This window comes from Rhincodon typus, chromosome 30 (genome assembly GCF_021869965.1).
Source record: "Rhincodon typus isolate 14 chromosome 30, sRhiTyp1.1, whole genome shotgun sequence".
Lineage (NCBI taxonomy): Eukaryota > Metazoa > Chordata > Chondrichthyes > Orectolobiformes > Rhincodontidae > Rhincodon > Rhincodon typus.
In genome coordinates, this window is record NC_063361.1 from 35,332,440 (window position 1) to 35,351,247 (window position 18,808).

The following is an 18,808-nucleotide window of genomic DNA, read 5'->3' on the forward strand; positions in this document are numbered from 1 at the left end:
CTGTTCTACACTGGCTCCCAGTCTGGCAGTGCCTCAATTTACAAATTCTCATTGATGGTGGTTTTCACATTCTGCCACTATCCAACCCTCTGAGATCTTGGCGTTTCTCCAGTTCTGGCCTCTTGTACATCCCTTATTTTTATCACCTGCAATTCATAGAATCATAGGATCCCTACAGTGCAGATAGAGGCCGTTCAGCCGATCAATCAGCTGAAGAGCATCCCGCCCAGATCCACCATATTCCTGTAACCCTGCACTAAACCTACCCTGCACATCCCTGGACACTTTGGGCAATTTAGCCTGGCCAATCCACCTATCCTGCACATCTTTGGACTGTGGGAGGAAACCGGAGCACCTGGAGGAAGCCCACACAGACACGGGGAAAATTTGTAAACTCCACACAGACAGTCGCCTGAGGTTGGAACTGACCCCGGGTCCCTGGTGAGGCAGCAGTGCTAACCACTGAGCCACCGTGCTCCCATTTAATGTTGATGACAGTCTCCACCTCTCCTCCCTCTAGACACTGTTTAATATCCACCTCTTTGACCAAATAAAAAACGAAAGAATTGCGGATGCTGTGAATCAGAAACAAAAACAAAACGTTAACTCTGATTTTCTCTTCATAGATGCTGCCAGACCTGCTGAGCTTTTCCAGCAACTTTGTTTTTGTTCTTTGACCAAATGTTTGGTTGCCTGTCTCAGTTAGAGCTACGTGTAATAAGAGTATATATATCAATCACAGCAGACTTCTGTCTACATAAGGACTGGTTAAAGCTAGCTCATACTCATGTTGTGGGGAACAAATTCTGCGAATGTATGAGAGTTTTTCTAGAGCGGTATGTTGAGGAACCAATTGGGTAATGGGCTACTTTACAACTAATGTTATGTACTTAAAAATAATATAATTGATCGCCTTAGTGTAAAGGAACATGTAGAAAACAGTGAGCATACTAATGTTTCAGAGATAGTAGGAACTGCAGATGCTGGAGAATCTGAGATAACAAGGTGTAGAGCTGGATGAACGCAGCAGGCCAAGCAGTATCAGAGGAGCAGGAAAGCTGACGTTTCGGGCCTAAACCCTTCTTCATCCAGCTCTGCACCTTGTTATCTCAGCGTAATAACGTTGCCATTTTACATTAAGTTTGTAAATGATATGGTTGAGAAACGAGAATCTTATATTTCTATAAAGCAAACTGTGAGGGGAAAATTTGCTACGGTGGATTGGAAAACCAGATCAAAAGATCTGCCAGTAAATTAGCAATGGCTAACACTTACATAATTAATATTTTACATTAAAAATACATTCCTTTAATGCACGAAAAGCCCAACAAGGGAAGTGTGCCAACTATGGTTAACAAAAGAAGTCAAGGATTGCATTATATCAAAGATAAAACCTGTAAAGTTATCAAAACAAATAGTAAACCTGGGATTGGGAGAATTTTAGAATTCTGTAAAGGAAGATCAAGGTTAAGAATGGGATAATTGGATGTAAACTAGTGACCAACATGACAATAGGCTAAAAACTTCCTGCCAACATGTAAAAAGGAAAAGTTATCAAAATCATATGGACTACAGGGAGAGATGGAAGAATCTATGATGGGGAATAAGGAAATGGCAGAGAAACTGTACAGATACTTCGTGTTTTCTTTCATTGGCAGGGTTTCTAAAAATCTCACAGAAATAAAGGAGAATCGCAGGACTAGTGTAAATGAGGAACTGCAAGATATTAGCATTAGTAAGAACAAAGTAGAGAAATGAATGAAACTTAAAGTAAACAAGCAAAGTAAGCTTAAAATGGACCTGATGATCTACATCCCAGGGTGTTGCAGGGGGTGCTTGTCGAGATTATAGATGCATCGGCGGTCATCTTTCAAAATCCTGTAGACTCCAGAAAGGCCCTAGTAGTTTGGAAACTGAAAAATCTAAATGGCTATTTAAGAAAGGAGGGAGGGAGAGAATGGGGAATGTACAGACCTGTTAATCTAACAGCTGTCATAAGGAAAATGTAATAAAGGATAGCGTTCACAGAATCACAGAAATGTTACAATGCAGAAGGTGGCCATTCAGCCCATAGTATCAGTACTAGTTCTGTTACCCAGAGCTAGTCTCTTGCCTTTCCCCCCTTTTCCCTGCACCCCATTTCTATCCAAATAACTATCCAATGGGCTCTTGAATATCTTGATTGAACCTGCCTCCACCACATTTCCAAAAAATTCATTCCATGTTACATTCAGTGTCAGAAGACACTTAGAAAATAACAATAAAACTGGACAGAGCCCACACGGATTCATGAAAGAAAATCATGTTTGACAAATTTGTTCAGCTTGTTTCGAAGTTGTAACTTACAGAACAGATAAGGGGGAACCAGTGGAAATGTTATATTTAAATGTTCAGGAGGCAGTCAATAAAGTCCTACACAAATGTCTAGGGAAAGAAAAGAGAGCATGATGGATTGGGGAGATCTACTGGTATGGATTGAGAGGTAGTCAAAGGACAGAAAATGGAGAGGAGAAATAATTGATTGGCAGATTGTGAACAGTGGGATATCACTGATAATTCACAAGGATCAGTGCTTGGGCACCAGCTTCTCACAATGCATGTCAAAAAAATGGATGTGGGTATTCAGTGTAATCTTTCCCTTGTTTTCAGAAGATGCAAAACTAGGTGGAAGTGTGAATTGTGAAGAGGATGCAAGGATGTTTGTAAGGGATTTGGAGAGCATAACTGAGCAGGCAGATGCAGAGAAATGTAAGGTTATCTATTTGGGTCGGAAAATCATAAATGCAGAGTATATTTTAAATAGTGAGAGGATTAGGAGTGTGAACTTCAAAGGATCTTATTGCTCATGAATCAGTGCAAGTTAATGTGAAGGTACTGCAAGTAGTTAAGAAGGCAAATGGCATGTTTCCCTTTATTACAAGAGGATTTGAGTAGAGAAGAAAAGAGATCTTTCTGCAATTGCTTCGAGCCTTGGTGAGATCACGTCTGGAGGATTGTCTGTAGTATTGGCCTACTTCGAAAGGAAAGCTTTACTTGGCATAGAGGAAATGCTGCAAAGGTTTACCAAACTACTTCTTGGGATGGAGGGGTTATCCCAGGAGATAAGATTAAACAGTTTGGTTCAACATTCTCAAGCGCTTAGAAAAATGAAAGTTGATCTTGTTGAGAGTTATAAAACTCTCACAGAGATCAACAGGATAGATACAGTAAGGATGTCCCTTGAGGCTGAGGGATACAGAACCAGGGGACACAGCCTCAGGATGTGGGGCAGATCATTAGGACTGAGAGGAGGAAGAATTTCTTCCCTCAGAGTGCAGTGAATTTTTTCAATTGTCTGCCCCACGGGGCTATGAAGGCTCAGTCATTGACTATGTTCAAGACAGAGATTGATAGATTTCTACAAATGAAAAACATTGAGGGAAATGGGAATAATGCAGGAAGATGGTGTTAAAGTGGAACATGGGACATGATTACATTGAAGAGTGGAGAGGGCTGAAGGGGCTGAATGGCCTGTTCTATGCCTCTACTTCCTATGTTCTAATCCAACATTATGTTTTGGTGTTAATTTACAATGGTCAACTGCTATGTCAAGTTGTGCAGTCTCTAAGCTAAGCAAGGGACTTCTCAATGGAGAGGGAACTTGATGGTAAGGTGTGCATTACAGATGTGCCATCTACTCTTAAACAAAGACTCCCAATTTTCATTCCTGGTGGCAATTAGATTCAGTTACTGTGTGGAAATCACCAGCGTCTACACCAGGCAGTTTACCTGACCAGTGCTGCTCCTAACCAAAACGAGGAGCAAGCTCCCAGCAGACTACTCTGCCCACAGGTGCTAGCAAGTTAGTGGCAACATTAAGGAAGTACATAGGGGGATTGAGTACGCAGTGAATTCCGAGATAGTCGGGAACTCAGGAGAAACCCCTTCAGTGAGAATGTGGAGCTTGCTCCCACAAAAAGCACTTTAGAGAAAGATTGTGGATACATTAAGGGAAAACTGGAGAAACACGAGAATCAGGAAGAAATGTCTATGACTTTTCTATTCTATGACTACGCTATATGAAGGACATGTAGAAAAAGCGAGATGCGTTTGAGTGGGAAAAGGCTTGTGAGGAGCATAACCACTAACACAGAGTCAATAGGCCGAATTGGTGTATTTTTCTGCTAATCTACTGCATGTTGTGTTCACACTAAAACATAAAAGTACATTTTAAGTAATGACTTGGTATTCTTTCTTTCAGAGGATGACTTCCCTCCACCCATACCCCCAGAGGAGGAGAGCGACAATAGCCAAGGCCCAGGTAATTTTCTCAATAAATCTGTGTACCAGAATACAGCATTTCACAATTTGCAAAGTTGACATCTCCTTTCTGACATGTGTACAGCTTCCCCTCCTCAACCCATTTTAAACTTCATGTTTTGTCTCTCTATGAGGTGCCCACCTGAGGTGATAACACAGCTCGGATGATGGCACGATTGTTGGGGCACTGCCTGGAGAGGAATTAAACCATGTTAGCTTTGAAATAGGGCCATTCCTGGGTTTCCATCAGCTTATCGAGGGAATGGTATCGATGGATGCTTGAACTTAATTCACTTCTCCTCCACTTCCCCCTTTAAAGCCCTCACCGTATTGAACAGTACACATAAAAATACGTGGTGTTACATAAGGCCATCTGGCCCATTTAGCACCATCCCACACTCCATGTACACTCTCCTCTGTCATAGGCCCAATATTGAAGCATCTAAGGAAATGCTCTGGTAAAAATCGTCCTTGATTGTTTCAGATTATCAGACAAGATTGCACTCCACTCATTTGCCATCATGTTGCCAGAGTTCTTGATCCACTCGCCTGCACATGCTTTTTCCAGCCCATTCCTTTACCCACTATTCCCCTAGGCAGCTGTGACTTTATCCACACAGACAGTCCAGTTGAGCTGAAGAATGAGTTAAAAATGATGTTCATAGAATCATAGAATGATACAGTACACAAGAGGCCCTTAGGCTCATCAAGTCTGTAGCATCAAAAATATGCTACTACCCGTGTTGGTCCCACTTTCCCAAACTAGGCCCATAGTCTTGAATCAAATTGACTGACTGTTAGAGACCAGGACAAAGTCAGGAGTCCTGATGCAGCAAATCTATGGAATTTAAATACTAATGAGATTCAAAAGAAGATCCTCTTTCATGCCAGTTGACAGCCAGTCTATGGATGGATTGGGACACAATTAGATCTTAATTCGCTGACTGTGAATGGAATCTGAGCAGATCATATGTTCACAAATCTGCCAAGCCTGTGTTCCAAGAGATCCGAAACTCAGAGAGGCTGAGCAGGCTGGCGCTATCTTAGTAGGTGGTGATATTATTAGGAAATGGTTTAGAGAGAATAAAAGATAGCAACACAGAAAATAGGAACAGGAGTAGACCATTCAGCCCTTCAAGCCTGCCCTGCTATTCAATAGGATCGTAACTTATCATCCAAAACAGTTCCTGCTTTCTCTCCATACTCTTTGATCCCTTTCAGCCCTAAGAACTATATCTAACTCCCTCTTGAAAACATTCAATGTTTTGGCCTCAACTCCTTTATGTGGTAGCGAATTCCACAGTTTCACCACTCTCTGGGTGAAGAAATTTATCTTCATCTCAGGCCTAAATGGCCTACCCTGTATCCTTAGACTGTAACCTCTAGTTCTGGATTTCCCCGATATTTAGGAACATCCTTCCTGTGTTTGCCCTGTCTAGTCCTGTCAGAATTTTATATATTTCTATAAGATCTCCCTCCCCACCCACAATCCAATCTATCTTCATACTACAGTCTCGCCTTTCCAGGAATCAGTTTGGTAAACCTTGGCCGCATTCCCTCCATCGCCAGAACATCCTTCCTCAGATAAGGAGACCCAGACTGCATATAATACTCCAGGTGTGGTCTCACCAAGGCCCTGTGAATATTTTCTGATCAGCCTGTTATGAGATTCTATAATATGGCTCTACAGCAGATGGGACATAAAACCCAGGCTTCCTAGTCCAGTGATAGAGACATTACCACTGCACCAGTCAAGGCCCTGTACAATTGTAGTGAGACGTCCCTGCTCTTGTTCTCGAACCCTCGCGCTAACATACCATTTACCTTCTTCACAGCCTGCTTACTTTCAATGACAGGTGCACAAGGACACCCAGGTCTCATTCCACCTACCCACTCCCCAAATCTATTGCCATTCGTATAATAAGCTGACTTCCTGTTTTTGCTACCAAAGTGGATATCCTCAGATTTATGTATCCTCAGATATGTATCCATTGAGATGTTTTCACCTGTGGAGGGGACCAAAACTTGAAACAATGATTAAATCTAAGAGGGAATTATTGAGACATTTCCTTATCCAGGGCAGCACAGTGGTTAGCACTGCTGCTTCGATTCCTGTGTGGAGTTTGTACATTCTCCCTGTGTCTGCATGGGTTTGCTCTGGTTTCCTCCCACAGTCCAAAGGTGTGCAGGTTAGGTGGATTGGCCGTGCCAAATTACCCATAGTGTGCAGGGATGTGTTGGTTAGGTGCATTAGCCATGGGAAATGTGGGTTTACAAGGATAAGGTGAGGGGTTGGGTCTGGGTGGGATACTCTTCAGAAGGGTGGTGTGGACTTGTTGGGTCAAATGACCTGTTTCCATGCCATTGGGATTCTATGAAATGTAAAATAATTAGGATATGTGTTCCAGCATGTTCCATTTACAATCCATTGTTACAATTGAGATAGTGCTCCTGTATTGCCCATGCGATGATATTCACCAAAACCAGTTCACTTTGGGGACACAACATGTGCATTACTGTAGCTTACACCTGTAGGGACCAGAAATGCCCTAATGATCTTGCATTATTTACTAGTGAGTTTAAGGATATACCTATTTGAATAAAATCAAATCTATAGCTGTCTTAGCATCTCTCTGGAGAGAACATCTTTCATACCAGGATGGCAAGGTGGTTTGCTCACAAACCTCATCGCACTATCTTCAGCCTTGCCAGAGGACTGGAGGATAGTTAATGTGGCTCCACTTTACAAAAATGGTGCCAGAGATAGATCAGGGAGCTATAGACCAAAGAGTCCAACGTCAGTGGGAGGGAAACAATTGGAAAAAAATAGTGAAAGAGAAACTTAATCTCCATTTAGAGAAGCAAGGTTTGATCTGGGATAGGCTGCATGGTTTTGTCAGAGAAACACAGAGGATGACAAACAGTGTGGCAGAATCAGTGTTTTAGAAACAGAGTAGGGGAAACAAAGTGGCAGAAACTGAGGACTTGAAACAGATGGGGAGAAACAGATGATGAGGAACAGATTGTCAGAAAGAGTGGATGAAAAACGGAATGAGAAACAGAATGGCATAAGCAGAGGATGAGAAAAAAACGATGAGACACAGAGGATGAGAAACAGAGAGAGGTCAGGCCTAATGAGTCTGGTGGAATTTTTCAAGAAGGTGGAGTAGTTGAGATATGGAACTTACTAGCACAAGGTGTTGTTAAGTAATACAACTCGAGGACCTTAGGGGAACTAACAAGTACATGAACCGTGATGATGTCTCAGAATGAAAAGGTGATGTGCAGCTGATCAGTAGGTGCCTGAGCATGAGACTGAGGAAGTTCTGGTATCTAAATAAAGTCAAATCCAGCAAAAGTCCATCTCTCAGGAGGAACGGGAAGAATTGTGAGGGTGATGTACACGATGAAGGTTATGAAACTAGTGCAGTCTTAAAGAACAAGAGGATTTGAGGCCATTCTGTGGCATGGGTTAGGAGTTGATTAAGATGTTGGGAACAGAGGGAGTACTGAGAAAGGAAAAGGATCCTGATTGGTGTTCCCTTCCAATCAGAACCTCAGCATTTTACCCAAGTTATAAATGAGTCAGATGAAGGATGAGAGAGTTGGATGTCACAGTTTGTGGATTACAGTAATCAGGAGAGACAGTAAGCTGTGGAACTGGAAGTATCCAAAGGACATGGATAAAGTACGTAAAAGCGAAGCGGGTGAGGTGTGGGGGAGCGGTTCATGTTAAGTTATTCACTTTGATGCAAGCAAAAGCAGTGGGAATATTTTCTTACTGCCGAAAGACTGGGAACATCAAAGGAGCAATGGGATTTAGGAGTTGAGGTATGAAAATTGCAAAAGGTCATGAACAGGCTCAAAAAGCAATCTGGAAAACTAATGGAATGTTTGTCCTTTTTTTCCTGGCAAGCTGGAATTCAAAGGGAAGTTGTTCTTTGCTTATAAAGAACTTTGGTCAAACGGCCATCTGGGATAAAGCAATCTGTTCAGGACACTGTACCTCAAGAAAGATTTATTGGCCTCAGAAGAGCTTTGGGCAGAGTAGATTTACCAGAATGAAACTAAGGCTTAAGGGGTTAAATTAGACAAGTTAGCAGTTGTTTGAAATTGATTCCTTTGTGTTTAGAACATTGCGAAGTGATCTAATTGAAGTGTTTAAAATAAGGAAGGGATTCATTGGAGTCTTTCCTCTGGTGAGGAGTGAAGGACGCAGAATTACAGTCGTAAAGCTTGAGCTCACTTGTTCAGGAGCAAACCAGGAAGCACAAAGGGAGCTGGAAATCTATAAACTCCTCCCCTCACAAAGGCTGTCAATGCTAGGGACCAATTGGAGCTTTCATCTTGAGTTGGACAGTTTTGAATCAGAAAAAGGTATGAAGAGAAATACAAAAATGACAGGTACATGATATTGATCAGCCCTGGTGTCATGTAAGAGTGGAAGGGAGCTAAATAGCCCTGTTCCTGTTGGAAACTTTTCATATAGCTGCCTTCTCTAACATGCAGTTGAGGAAAGCAGATTATAATTAGGTTTAGATTGGCACCTCCTCCTGCAGGCACATTTGATAGGGAGTGTGAAACACACACACGCTCTCTTGTGGATTGTCAAAGTGTTATGTTCGGAAGCGAAGGCTGACCCACCTTTCTTATCATCAACACCACATGCATCATTCCGAGACGCTTTTCCAAAGGAAGGCCGGGGAGAGGTAGGAGAGTGCGCAGGCAGGAAACCTCTGGCCAACTCGGTTTTCCTATTCTCTACTGCGGGAAGGAAAAGAGGCCCCTGACATTTTGCAAGTTTCGTAAAACCCAAAGGAAGCAAGTGGCAGGTTGCCTGCTAGAACAGGACAAAGAGCATCAGGGCTGGGCAGGGCTGGAATCATCCACAAAGCGACCTCATTCCAATCCCTAAACGTCAAAACAGTCCGATGAGTGCTACCTCCACCCTGTAGTAAATGGTCAGGATAGATAACCATTCACATGGACTCAATGTCTACATGATCCTGCTTCCCTAATTGCTGACCACTGTTAGATTAGATACTGAGTAGAGCTTCCTCTGCACTGCCCCCATCAAACACTCCCAGGACAGGGACACACAGGTTTAATACAGAGTAAAGCCCCTCTCTATACTGCACCTCAAACACTCCCAGCACAGGGACAACACAGGATTAGGTACAGAGTAAAGCCCATCTCGACACTGTCCCCATCAGACACTCCCAGGAGAGGGGTAGCACAGGGTTAGATACAGAGTAAAGCTTCCTCGACACTGTACCCATCAAACACCCCCAAGGACAGCTGGGATCAGATGTGTCTTTTATTCTTTGTTAAGAAGTAATTCCTCAAACCAAAAGGCAAGTCCTGAATTCTGCAGAAGAAGATCTCAGTTCAGGCTGGAGAATGAGTGCAATCTGCTGAAAAATCTGTTTATATTCCTGGCGTTACGGGGTTAAGGGATTTGTGTGTTTAGGTTTGGTTTACAGTAACATCTGCAGAAGCCATTGGTTGATTGATTGATTGATTTTATTGTCATGTGTACCGAAATACAGTGAAAAGCTTTGTTTACAAGCGGTACAGGCAGATCACAGCAAGCAAAGGACATACAGATCAAAAAGACTTAGAGATATACAGGTTACATTGCAGGTTACATTACGTGAGGCTAGAGTCCATTCAACAGTCTGATAACGGCTGGAAAAGAACTGTTCCTGAACCTGCTGGTGCGTGTGTTCAGGCTTCTGTGTCTTCTGCCTGATGGAAGAGGTTGTAGGAGGTCATTATCGGGGTGTGATGGGTCTTTGATGATATTGGCCGCCTTTCCATGACAGCGAGCCATGTAAATAGAGTCCATGGATGGAAAGTTGGCTTCTGTGATGGTCTGGACTGTGCACACCACCATCTGTAGTTTCTTACAGTCCTGGACAGAGCAGTTGCCGTACCAGGCTGTTGTGCACCGGGACAGTATGCTTTCAATGGTGCATCTGTAGAAGCTGGTGAGGGACGTTATGGACATGGCAAATTTCCTGAGCTGCCTGAGGAAGAAGAGGCGTTGTTGTGCCTTCTTGACTGTCGCATTTAGGTGGGAAATTCAGGACAGGTCCTCAGTTATCGTCACTCCGGGGAACATGATGCTCTGCACTCTCTCAATCTCAGTTCCGTTGATGTAGATGGGGGCGTGTTCTCTTCCTTTCTTTCTGAAGTTGATGATCAGATCTTTAGTTTTGCCAACAGTGAGAGACAGATTGTTTTCATTGCACCACGCCACTGAGCCCACTATCTCCTGTCTGTAGTTTGACTTGTCGTTGTTAGATATACGTCCCAGTACGGTGATGTCGTCAGTGAGCTTATAAATGGCCTTCATTCAGAATTTGGCAACATAGTCATAGGTGCACAGGGAGTACAGTAGGGGCTAAGGACACATCCTTGGGTGGCTCCAGTGTTGAGTGTTATTGTGGATGAGGTGCAGTTATCTATCCTCTCTGATTGCGGCCTATGGGTCAGGAAGGTGAGGAAGCAGTTGCAGAGGGCGGAGCTGAGACCAAGTTTTGAGATCAGTCTGGAGGGGATAATGGTGTTGAAGGAGGAGCTGTAGTCGATGAGCAGGAGTCTGACGTGGGTGTCCTTGTCGTTCATATGTTCCAGGGATGGGCGCAGGGCTGCGGCATCCTTTGTGGACTGTTACATCAGCAGGCAAACTGTAGGGGATCAAGTCAGGCTGGGAGCCCGGAGTTGATGTGGGCCATGACCAGCCTCTTGAAGCACTTTATGATTATTGAGGTTAGAGCTATTGGGCGGTAGTCATTAACGCACACTGCATGTGTTTTCCTGGGTACGGGGATGATGGTGGTCTTCTCGAAGCAGGCGAGGACTTCAGCTTGTAGGAGGGAGAGGCTGAAGATATCGGTGAATACCTCCGCCAGCTGGTACGTACAGGATCTGAGTGCTCGGCCAGGGACACCGTCCGGGCCCATCACTTTCCTTGGGTTGACTCCCAGGGAGACTGATCTGACTTCTGAAGCCGTGACAGAGGGAACAGGTGTGTCTGGGGCTGTCGGGGCAGGCGTTGCCACGCCGATGGTATTCTGCTCAAACCAAGCATAGAAAGCATTGTGCATTTCAGGAAGCGATGTGTCTTTGTCCGCTGTCTTGCTCTGCTTTATTTTGTATCCCATAATATTGTTTAGGCCTTGCCATAGATGGCGGGAGTCTGATTGGTAGGTTTGGGCCTCTAATTTGGTCTGGTCCTGCATCTTGGCCTCCCTGATGTCTTTGCAGGGGTCATAGCTGGATTTCCTGTATTGCTCTGGGTGATCCGACTTGAATGCTGCACATCTGGTCTTCAGTCGGGAGTGGGTTTCCTGGTTCCCCCAAGGTTTATGGTTGGGGAACACTCGGACTCACTTCTTTGGTACACAGTCCTCCACACACTGGTTGTACAGGTGAGTATGGCAGAAGCTGACTGGAAGGATTCTTGCTGCTTTATGTTTCCAACCAGGCTCAGCATGGTGTCAGGAACTGCATGTACACAGACTCTGTTCCCTTCAGCCTAATCCCACCCCACCCCTGTCACACAACTCTCCCCAACAACTCTCTGTTTCTTTGCTGCCCTGCTGTTATAATCCGGGAGGGTGATCCTGGAGAGAAGTTGTTCAGCAGGCAGAGTAGGGTGACACTATGAGTATTGTACAAGTGTTTGTGTAAGGGTGTGGGGGTGGAAGATACCCCTGTCCTCCTTGTGTGAACTGCCCTCCAGCAGCTCCTCCAGGCAGTCCCACATCACAGGTATACGCACATTGAAGAGAGTCCGGAAGTGATCAGGAGGGGGTAATAAGAAATGAGATTTCTGCAGAAGGGATCTTTTCTGCTCAGATTTAACCACCAATAATTATCAGTTTCTTTTGTAATTGTATTTTAAATCATTGAATTCCATTTTGTCCACTTGTTAGCAAAATAAAGAGGATAATGGTAGCACTGATGGAGCAACAGAAAGCAGCGAGTTTTGTACAATGGCTGTTTACAGACTGGATGGGTAGTGTTCCCTTGGGACTAGGACCACTGGTCTTTTTGATGTCTGACCTCCACTTGCCCATGTGGGGTATCACTTCAGAGTTTGTGTTAACAGAAAGTTTGGGAATATCATAATTAATGAGGAGCATAGTAGCAGATCTCAGGAAGGAAAGTAGAAACAGACTGGAGAAATTGTGAGTAATACAGCTGATGCATTTTAATGCAGAGAAATGTGATTCATTTGGCAGCAAAATGCAGAGGGACAATTTAAAATAAATGGTACAGTTTGAAAGAGAGTGCAGGAATTGAGACGCCTGGGGATCTAGTTGCATAAGTCTCCGAAGGACACAGGACAAGTTGATAAGACTCAAAAAAAACACAGCAAATGGGAATTTTGTATTCTGTACCCTATTTAGAAAGTCAAAGGCTTGAGAACCTGTGTATAAAATGGGTTCTGATGTAACATGTTCCACATGGTCACCCACAGAACTTTTAAAAACAGTATTGAACTGTGTTCTCCCCACAACTTATAAAAATAACTGAGCACATTCCAATCTGCAATATTCCTGAGGTAACAAAGAGTTAAACTTTGAATGATATGAAATTCATTTGCTTAATAATTATACTCAAATGATGTAAAGCATCACACCGTTGGTTCCCATTGTCTAAATTTATCACTTGGTGCACGGTCAGTTGGCTGGAAAGCTGGTTTGTGGGGCAGATTAGCACCTGTGATAAAGTTCCTGTAATGGCTGAGTTCGCTATGTGGACCCCAGCTCCTCAACCTTGCCCGAGATGTGATGACCCTCAAGATAAACTCGCCATCAGTCACCTCTTTCTGATGAGAGAGTGGCCTCTGGGTCTGTGGCAGCTGTAAACCTTTTCATTTCCCAATCTAAGTGAGTTAACATCACGGCAGCAGAGCAGCTGCTCATTTCTTGGCAGTGCTTTCTGTGAGAGCTTGCTGTGTACAAATTGGCTACGTGTTTTCTACATTACACTTCACCAAATCATTTCAATCGCTCAGAGAGCTTCGTGAGGTTGTGAATAGCATTATCATTTGGAAATGTTTCTAACAATGGAATAATGCATTCACTTAGGGAAATAATCTTCACGTTATAAACCCACATCATCACCCACTCTTTGATAAATGCCACAGGAAATCCAGCAGTAATTTAAAATAAATGGATTAATGATGGTTTGAAGTAGCACAGAAAGGCACTAATACAGATGTGCTAATGGATGAGCCAAAAATACAGCACAGTTGTGCCTGTAGGAGATTTAGATAATCTGCTAAAGCATAATATTTAATTACAACTTGTTGGATTTCCTTTGTAGTTAGAAAGTTTACATTTTTCCCAGAGATGTGATTGCATTGCTGAGTAATATTCTCGGAGCTGTGAACAATGTTCCAGTACAGCACAGCAGATCTCTCTCCAACACTCAAATGAAAGAAAAATACTCCAGCTCTGAAGATCTGAAATACAACCAGAAAATACTGGAGAAACTCGCCATCTCTGGCAGCATCTGTGGAGAGAGAAACAGAGTTGATGTTTCCAGTCCAACATGCCTCTGCTTCCAAATGGCAGAACAGATTGGATTTGACACATTAACTCTAGTTCTCTCTCCATAGATGCTCCCAGTTCTGATGAGTTTCTCCAGCACTTTATATTTTTGCTATGGCTAAACAGTACTTTTTGTGATTCCTTAGGGGAAGTGCAAAATTATAAGATGCACCATTGTTCTATATTTCAACTTTATTCTCCAGCCCTGTTCACTGACTAGTTATAACCTTTGAGCTGGGAATGAGCTGCTGTATGAGGCTTGGTCCCAGGCAGACTGATGAATGATTCAAATCATTTACAGGATGTGGGTGTGGTCTCATGTGGTCAACATTTATTGCCCATCGCTGAGTGCCCATTTCCAAGGGTAGTTAGAAATCACCTTTGGCTCTGGAGTCCCATGTAGGCGAAGATGAGCAGATTTCATTCCGTAAGGGATATTACAGAACCAGATGAGTTTCTAGGACAATCAATGATTGCTTCACGGTCACCATTCCTGATAACAGCTTTTTATTCCAGGTGAACTGGATTTATTTCTTCATTTGCAGCAGTCGGATTTAAAGTCTTGTCTCTAGCTTGTTACTGCAGGTGCTCGGGACTACTATCCCAGTAACATATCCACTCTGCTACCATCCTCCCGAAATACAGTGAGATAGAAGAGCCTGAGAAAGGCTTTAGCTCCCACTCTCCCTTTTCCCTCCAAACGGGGGGCTCACTGCATGCCTTTCAGAACCTGTCAGTATTTTTAATAGAAACAGGAGGAGGCCACTCAGCCCTTTCAGTTTGCTTTACTGTTCAATGCGGTCAACATTGATCTTTAATCTAATTCTTTCTATCCGCCTTGGTTCAATATTGTCAGTGAGACAACAGCCGTGGTTCCCGAATATAAAATTGTTGGTGAGACAGTATCCCAATCTTCTCCTTCATTGTTAGAATGGCCTGTCTCTGATTCTAGATGTATGTCTTATCAGCGACTGTCCTTCTCTTAAAATTCAACAATATAATAAAAGCAGGGGACAACAAGGATTTGATGTTTGGATGGATGTCGGGATTTTGTAGCTCTGTGCCCTAAGCTGCGCCGATATTAATCCTGGCCAAATTTGTTTGTCAACAGCCAATGCAAGCATCAATCCCCCTGATTTGGGTACATTTTCCTCGGAGATGTGTTTGCATGGCTGAGCAATATTCTTGGAGCTTGAACAATGTTCCAGGACAGCACATCCAGGCAATCGTTGCCTCTCACTGTATCTTGAGAAAATCACAAACATAATTGAATGACATTGTGAACGTAAGAACCTGGAGCAAGAGTAGGAAATTCAGCCCCTCGAGCCAGGCCTCTGCCTGCTCTCCATAACTCTTCAACCCATTACTAATGAAAAATGTATCTATCTCCTTCTTAGATTCAATCAAAGTCCCAGCGTCCACCACACTCTGGGGAAGTGAATTCCACAGATTCACCACCCTTTGAGAGAAACCATTCCTACTCATTCCCCTATTTTAAATCTGTTCCAATATATCCTAAAATGATGACTTCTTGTTCTAGATTGCCCCTCAAGGGGGAACATCCTCTCTACAGCTACTTTATCAATCCCCTTTTGCATCGTGTAGACCTCAATTAGATCTCCTCTCATTCTTCTAAACTCCAGAGAATATCAGCCTAAACTGCTCAATCTGTCTTCATAACCCCTCATCTCTGGAGTTAATCGAATGAACTTGCCTTGGTATGAAATGTTTACTTTTATCATTTTGTGCGATCCTGAGTACCTCAGGCATGACACAGAGAACCAAGAGAGTGACCCAAAACCTCTATAAATCATTGCTATCAATCTGGAGAATGTATCCAATTCTAGACATCAAATTTAGGAAGAATGTCAAGCTCTTGAAGAGGAGATTTCCTTTAATGGCTCCAGGGATGAGGGAGTTCAGTGAATGTGAGCAGACTGGAGAAACTGGGATTGTTTTCTTTAGAGCAGAGAAATTAAGGGGAGATTCGACAAAACAGTTTAAAATTTGGAAGGGTTTTTGTAAAAGAAATAAGGAGAAATATTTCACCATAGTGGAAAGTCCACTACCCAACCAGACAACATAGGTTTGTGATCATTGACAAACGAATCGTGAGAAAGATGAATTTATTTAACAAAGTGTGTGTTTACGATCTGTGATGAGGTGCTTGAAGACGCGGTGTGAGTTAATTCAATAATAACTTACGAAAGGGAATTGGATCACTTCTTATAAAGAGACATTTACAGGGCAATGGAGGAATTGCAGAGGTGCCAGTGCAGATACAATGGCTAACCATCTCATGTCAAATAGTCTTTCTTCTGTTCTTCAAGCAAAGCCAGGAGACACCTTCATTAAGCTCATGCCTGAAGGAGTTTGTTCTGAGTCATATATGAGACAAAGCATTCCATGCTCCAACTATACTTTACACACAGAAATTTCTCCTAATCTCTTTCCTCACTCTCTGTGATAATCTTAAATTGATGATCCCTAATCAGTGCCTGTCCGACCACAGCAAAAACATCTTTCCTTATATCAGAACCCTTCAGAACTGAAAAACCATGACTAAATCTCCTTGTCTGCTCTAGTGGAATTCGTCGCAGTCTCTTAGCTCTTGTCACAACTGTAGTTTAGCTTTCTTGAACTCTGCTCTGTATTGACTCTCGATACTCCAACACTTCATTTAAACTTATCATTCTTGATTTTAATTCCTGTATGTATTCAGCCATCCCTGAATCTGTGGGCTCCACTATAACCATCCCTTACATGTCACATCCTGAACCGTCCATTCCTCCTAAGGTAGCCTATCATACAACAAACACTTACATTTATGTAGCACCTTTAACAAGATTGAAAATCCCAAGGACCTTCGCAGGAATGTTATCAGACAAAATATCACACAGAGTCAGGTGAGGTGAGGTAACCTGAAGCCTAGTTAAGGAAGTGCATTTTACGGTGTGTTTTAAAGAAGGTGAGAGTGGTAGAGGAATTTAGGGAGGGAATTTCAGTGCTTTGAGCAGAATACATTAAAATCAACCTTCCCTCTGTCTTTGACCATTTCGCTTTCAGTCTCCTAAACCGTAGCTAAGGAACTCCCTCCCTAAATCACGCTCCCTGACCACCTCCATCAAACCCCTGTTAAAAATCCCATTTCGAAGCAAGGCTTTGCTTATCCCACCTGTGCAGCTTCTATTTATTGGTGAAGGGTCTGTCGAGTATCATGGAAGGTTGGTTATGGGTGAGGTGTTGCTTTGTAACACAACAAGACTGGCTGGTAATCACACTTGTTTTTATTCTTTCATGCAATGTGGGCATCACTGGCTAGGCTGGCATTTATTGCCCAGCCTTAATGGCCCAGAGGGCAGTTATGAGTCAACCCATATTGTTGTGGGTCTGGAGTCACATGTAGGCCAGACCAGATAGGACATGAGTGAACCAAATGCTAATCAACAAACTAACTTTCTATACCAGATATTTATTGAATTCAAATTTCACTGTTTGCTATGGGGGGATTTGAACTCATGTCACCAGAATATTAACCTGAATTTCTAGAATACTAGTCCAGTACTATCACCACTTTGCTATCACCTCCCTTAGCTCTGTAGCTCCAAATCTCGTAACAGCAGCTTTTGATGGGAAATTAGCCTGCATTAACTGGAAGTTAGAGTCAATGTGTCAGATCTTGTTTCAGAATACCAGCATATAAAGATGCCTGCCTTTATTAATGTGCAACTCAGATTGTAAGTTCCCAAAATACAGTGAAACAGTACCAGAGTTGACAGTTTCCTTCTGGAAGCCTAGTCTTCTAGTCATGAATGGACCCACAGACACAGACAGAAAACAGCAGAGAGTTCTCCACAGTGTGCTGACCAATACATATCCCTCAACCAACATCGCTAAAAACACACCATTGTGATCACTTTGCAGTTTTCTTTGGGATCTTGCTGTGCAGAAATTGGTCATTGTGTTCCCTATTTTGCAACAGTGACTACACTTCAAAAAGTAATTTCACTGTTTGGACAATCTTGAGGTTGTGGAAGGTGCTACAGAAATGGAGCCTTTCCTTTCCTTCCTGCTCAAAGGGATTGACTCTCTCCATATGCTAGCTCCAAAGATTGGGAGAAAAGCAGGAGGTGGGGACTCATGCAGAACAGGCCCTTCTTGACGCTCAAGAGGAGGCGGGTTATTTAGTTGGGAGACAGTTTTTAATTTCCTGGGTGGCACGACGTTCCAGTGACGTGATTACATGACCCCCCCCCACCCCAGCCCCGATCCATTTTTATTGCCTTAAACTGGAAGAGCCCGAACACTCAGATTGCTGGTGGAGTTTTACTCTCTGGTGTGAGAACCAACCTGTTAACCTGCTTTCATCGGAATTTGTTTTCAGTGATGAAACTCACAGTGACTGGATTAGGGCATATTTCTTCAGCCTTTTGAATGTTTATCGGGGCAAGCCTGAGTTTGATTACTGTATCCATTCTCTCTCCTTATGCCAGAGTGGATACATTTCAGCCCTGGAGGGTGTAGCATATGTGTTTCCGATGGGAGGGATGGTCAGGCTGAACTGATGGCATTTTTGTCTGGATGTGACAGGTCCTGAGATGGAATAACTTTCCAGCATTGACCACCCATTCTGCTTCCTGGCTATAATTTACCCACATTGCTTTTATGTCTCTCTCGAATTCTCACCAATGAATGGTTCCATCTGTGAAATTTCATGAATTCCAAATTTCTGTAGGTTGCCTCAATCTCAATATTATTCCCTCAACTTCCCCACCCCATCCACCCATCTGTTGAAGTCTTAGTTTCAAGGTTTCTTCATTTATATCTTGCCCTCACTTTACTCCCTCCCCCCTGATCTGTCTCTCATTCTAAATTCAGGTCTGAGTTACGGACTGAATCTAATCGAGGGGTTCGGGGTGGTTTATATATAGAACAGCAGA

General features: G+C 43.2%; 1 protein-coding gene across 1 annotated transcript in view; it reads left to right on the forward strand.

Moving 5' to 3' along the window:
- Positions 1-18,808, forward strand: part of LOC109938755 (src kinase-associated phosphoprotein 1-like) — a 165,557-nt gene that overhangs the window by 89,033 nt on the left and 57,716 nt on the right. Inside the window, exon 7 of the mRNA XM_048614586.1 lies at positions 4,241-4,300. Within this exon, the coding sequence (XP_048470543.1) occupies positions 4,241-4,300 (60 nt within the window). The remainder of the gene's footprint in view (positions 1-4,240; positions 4,301-18,808) is intronic.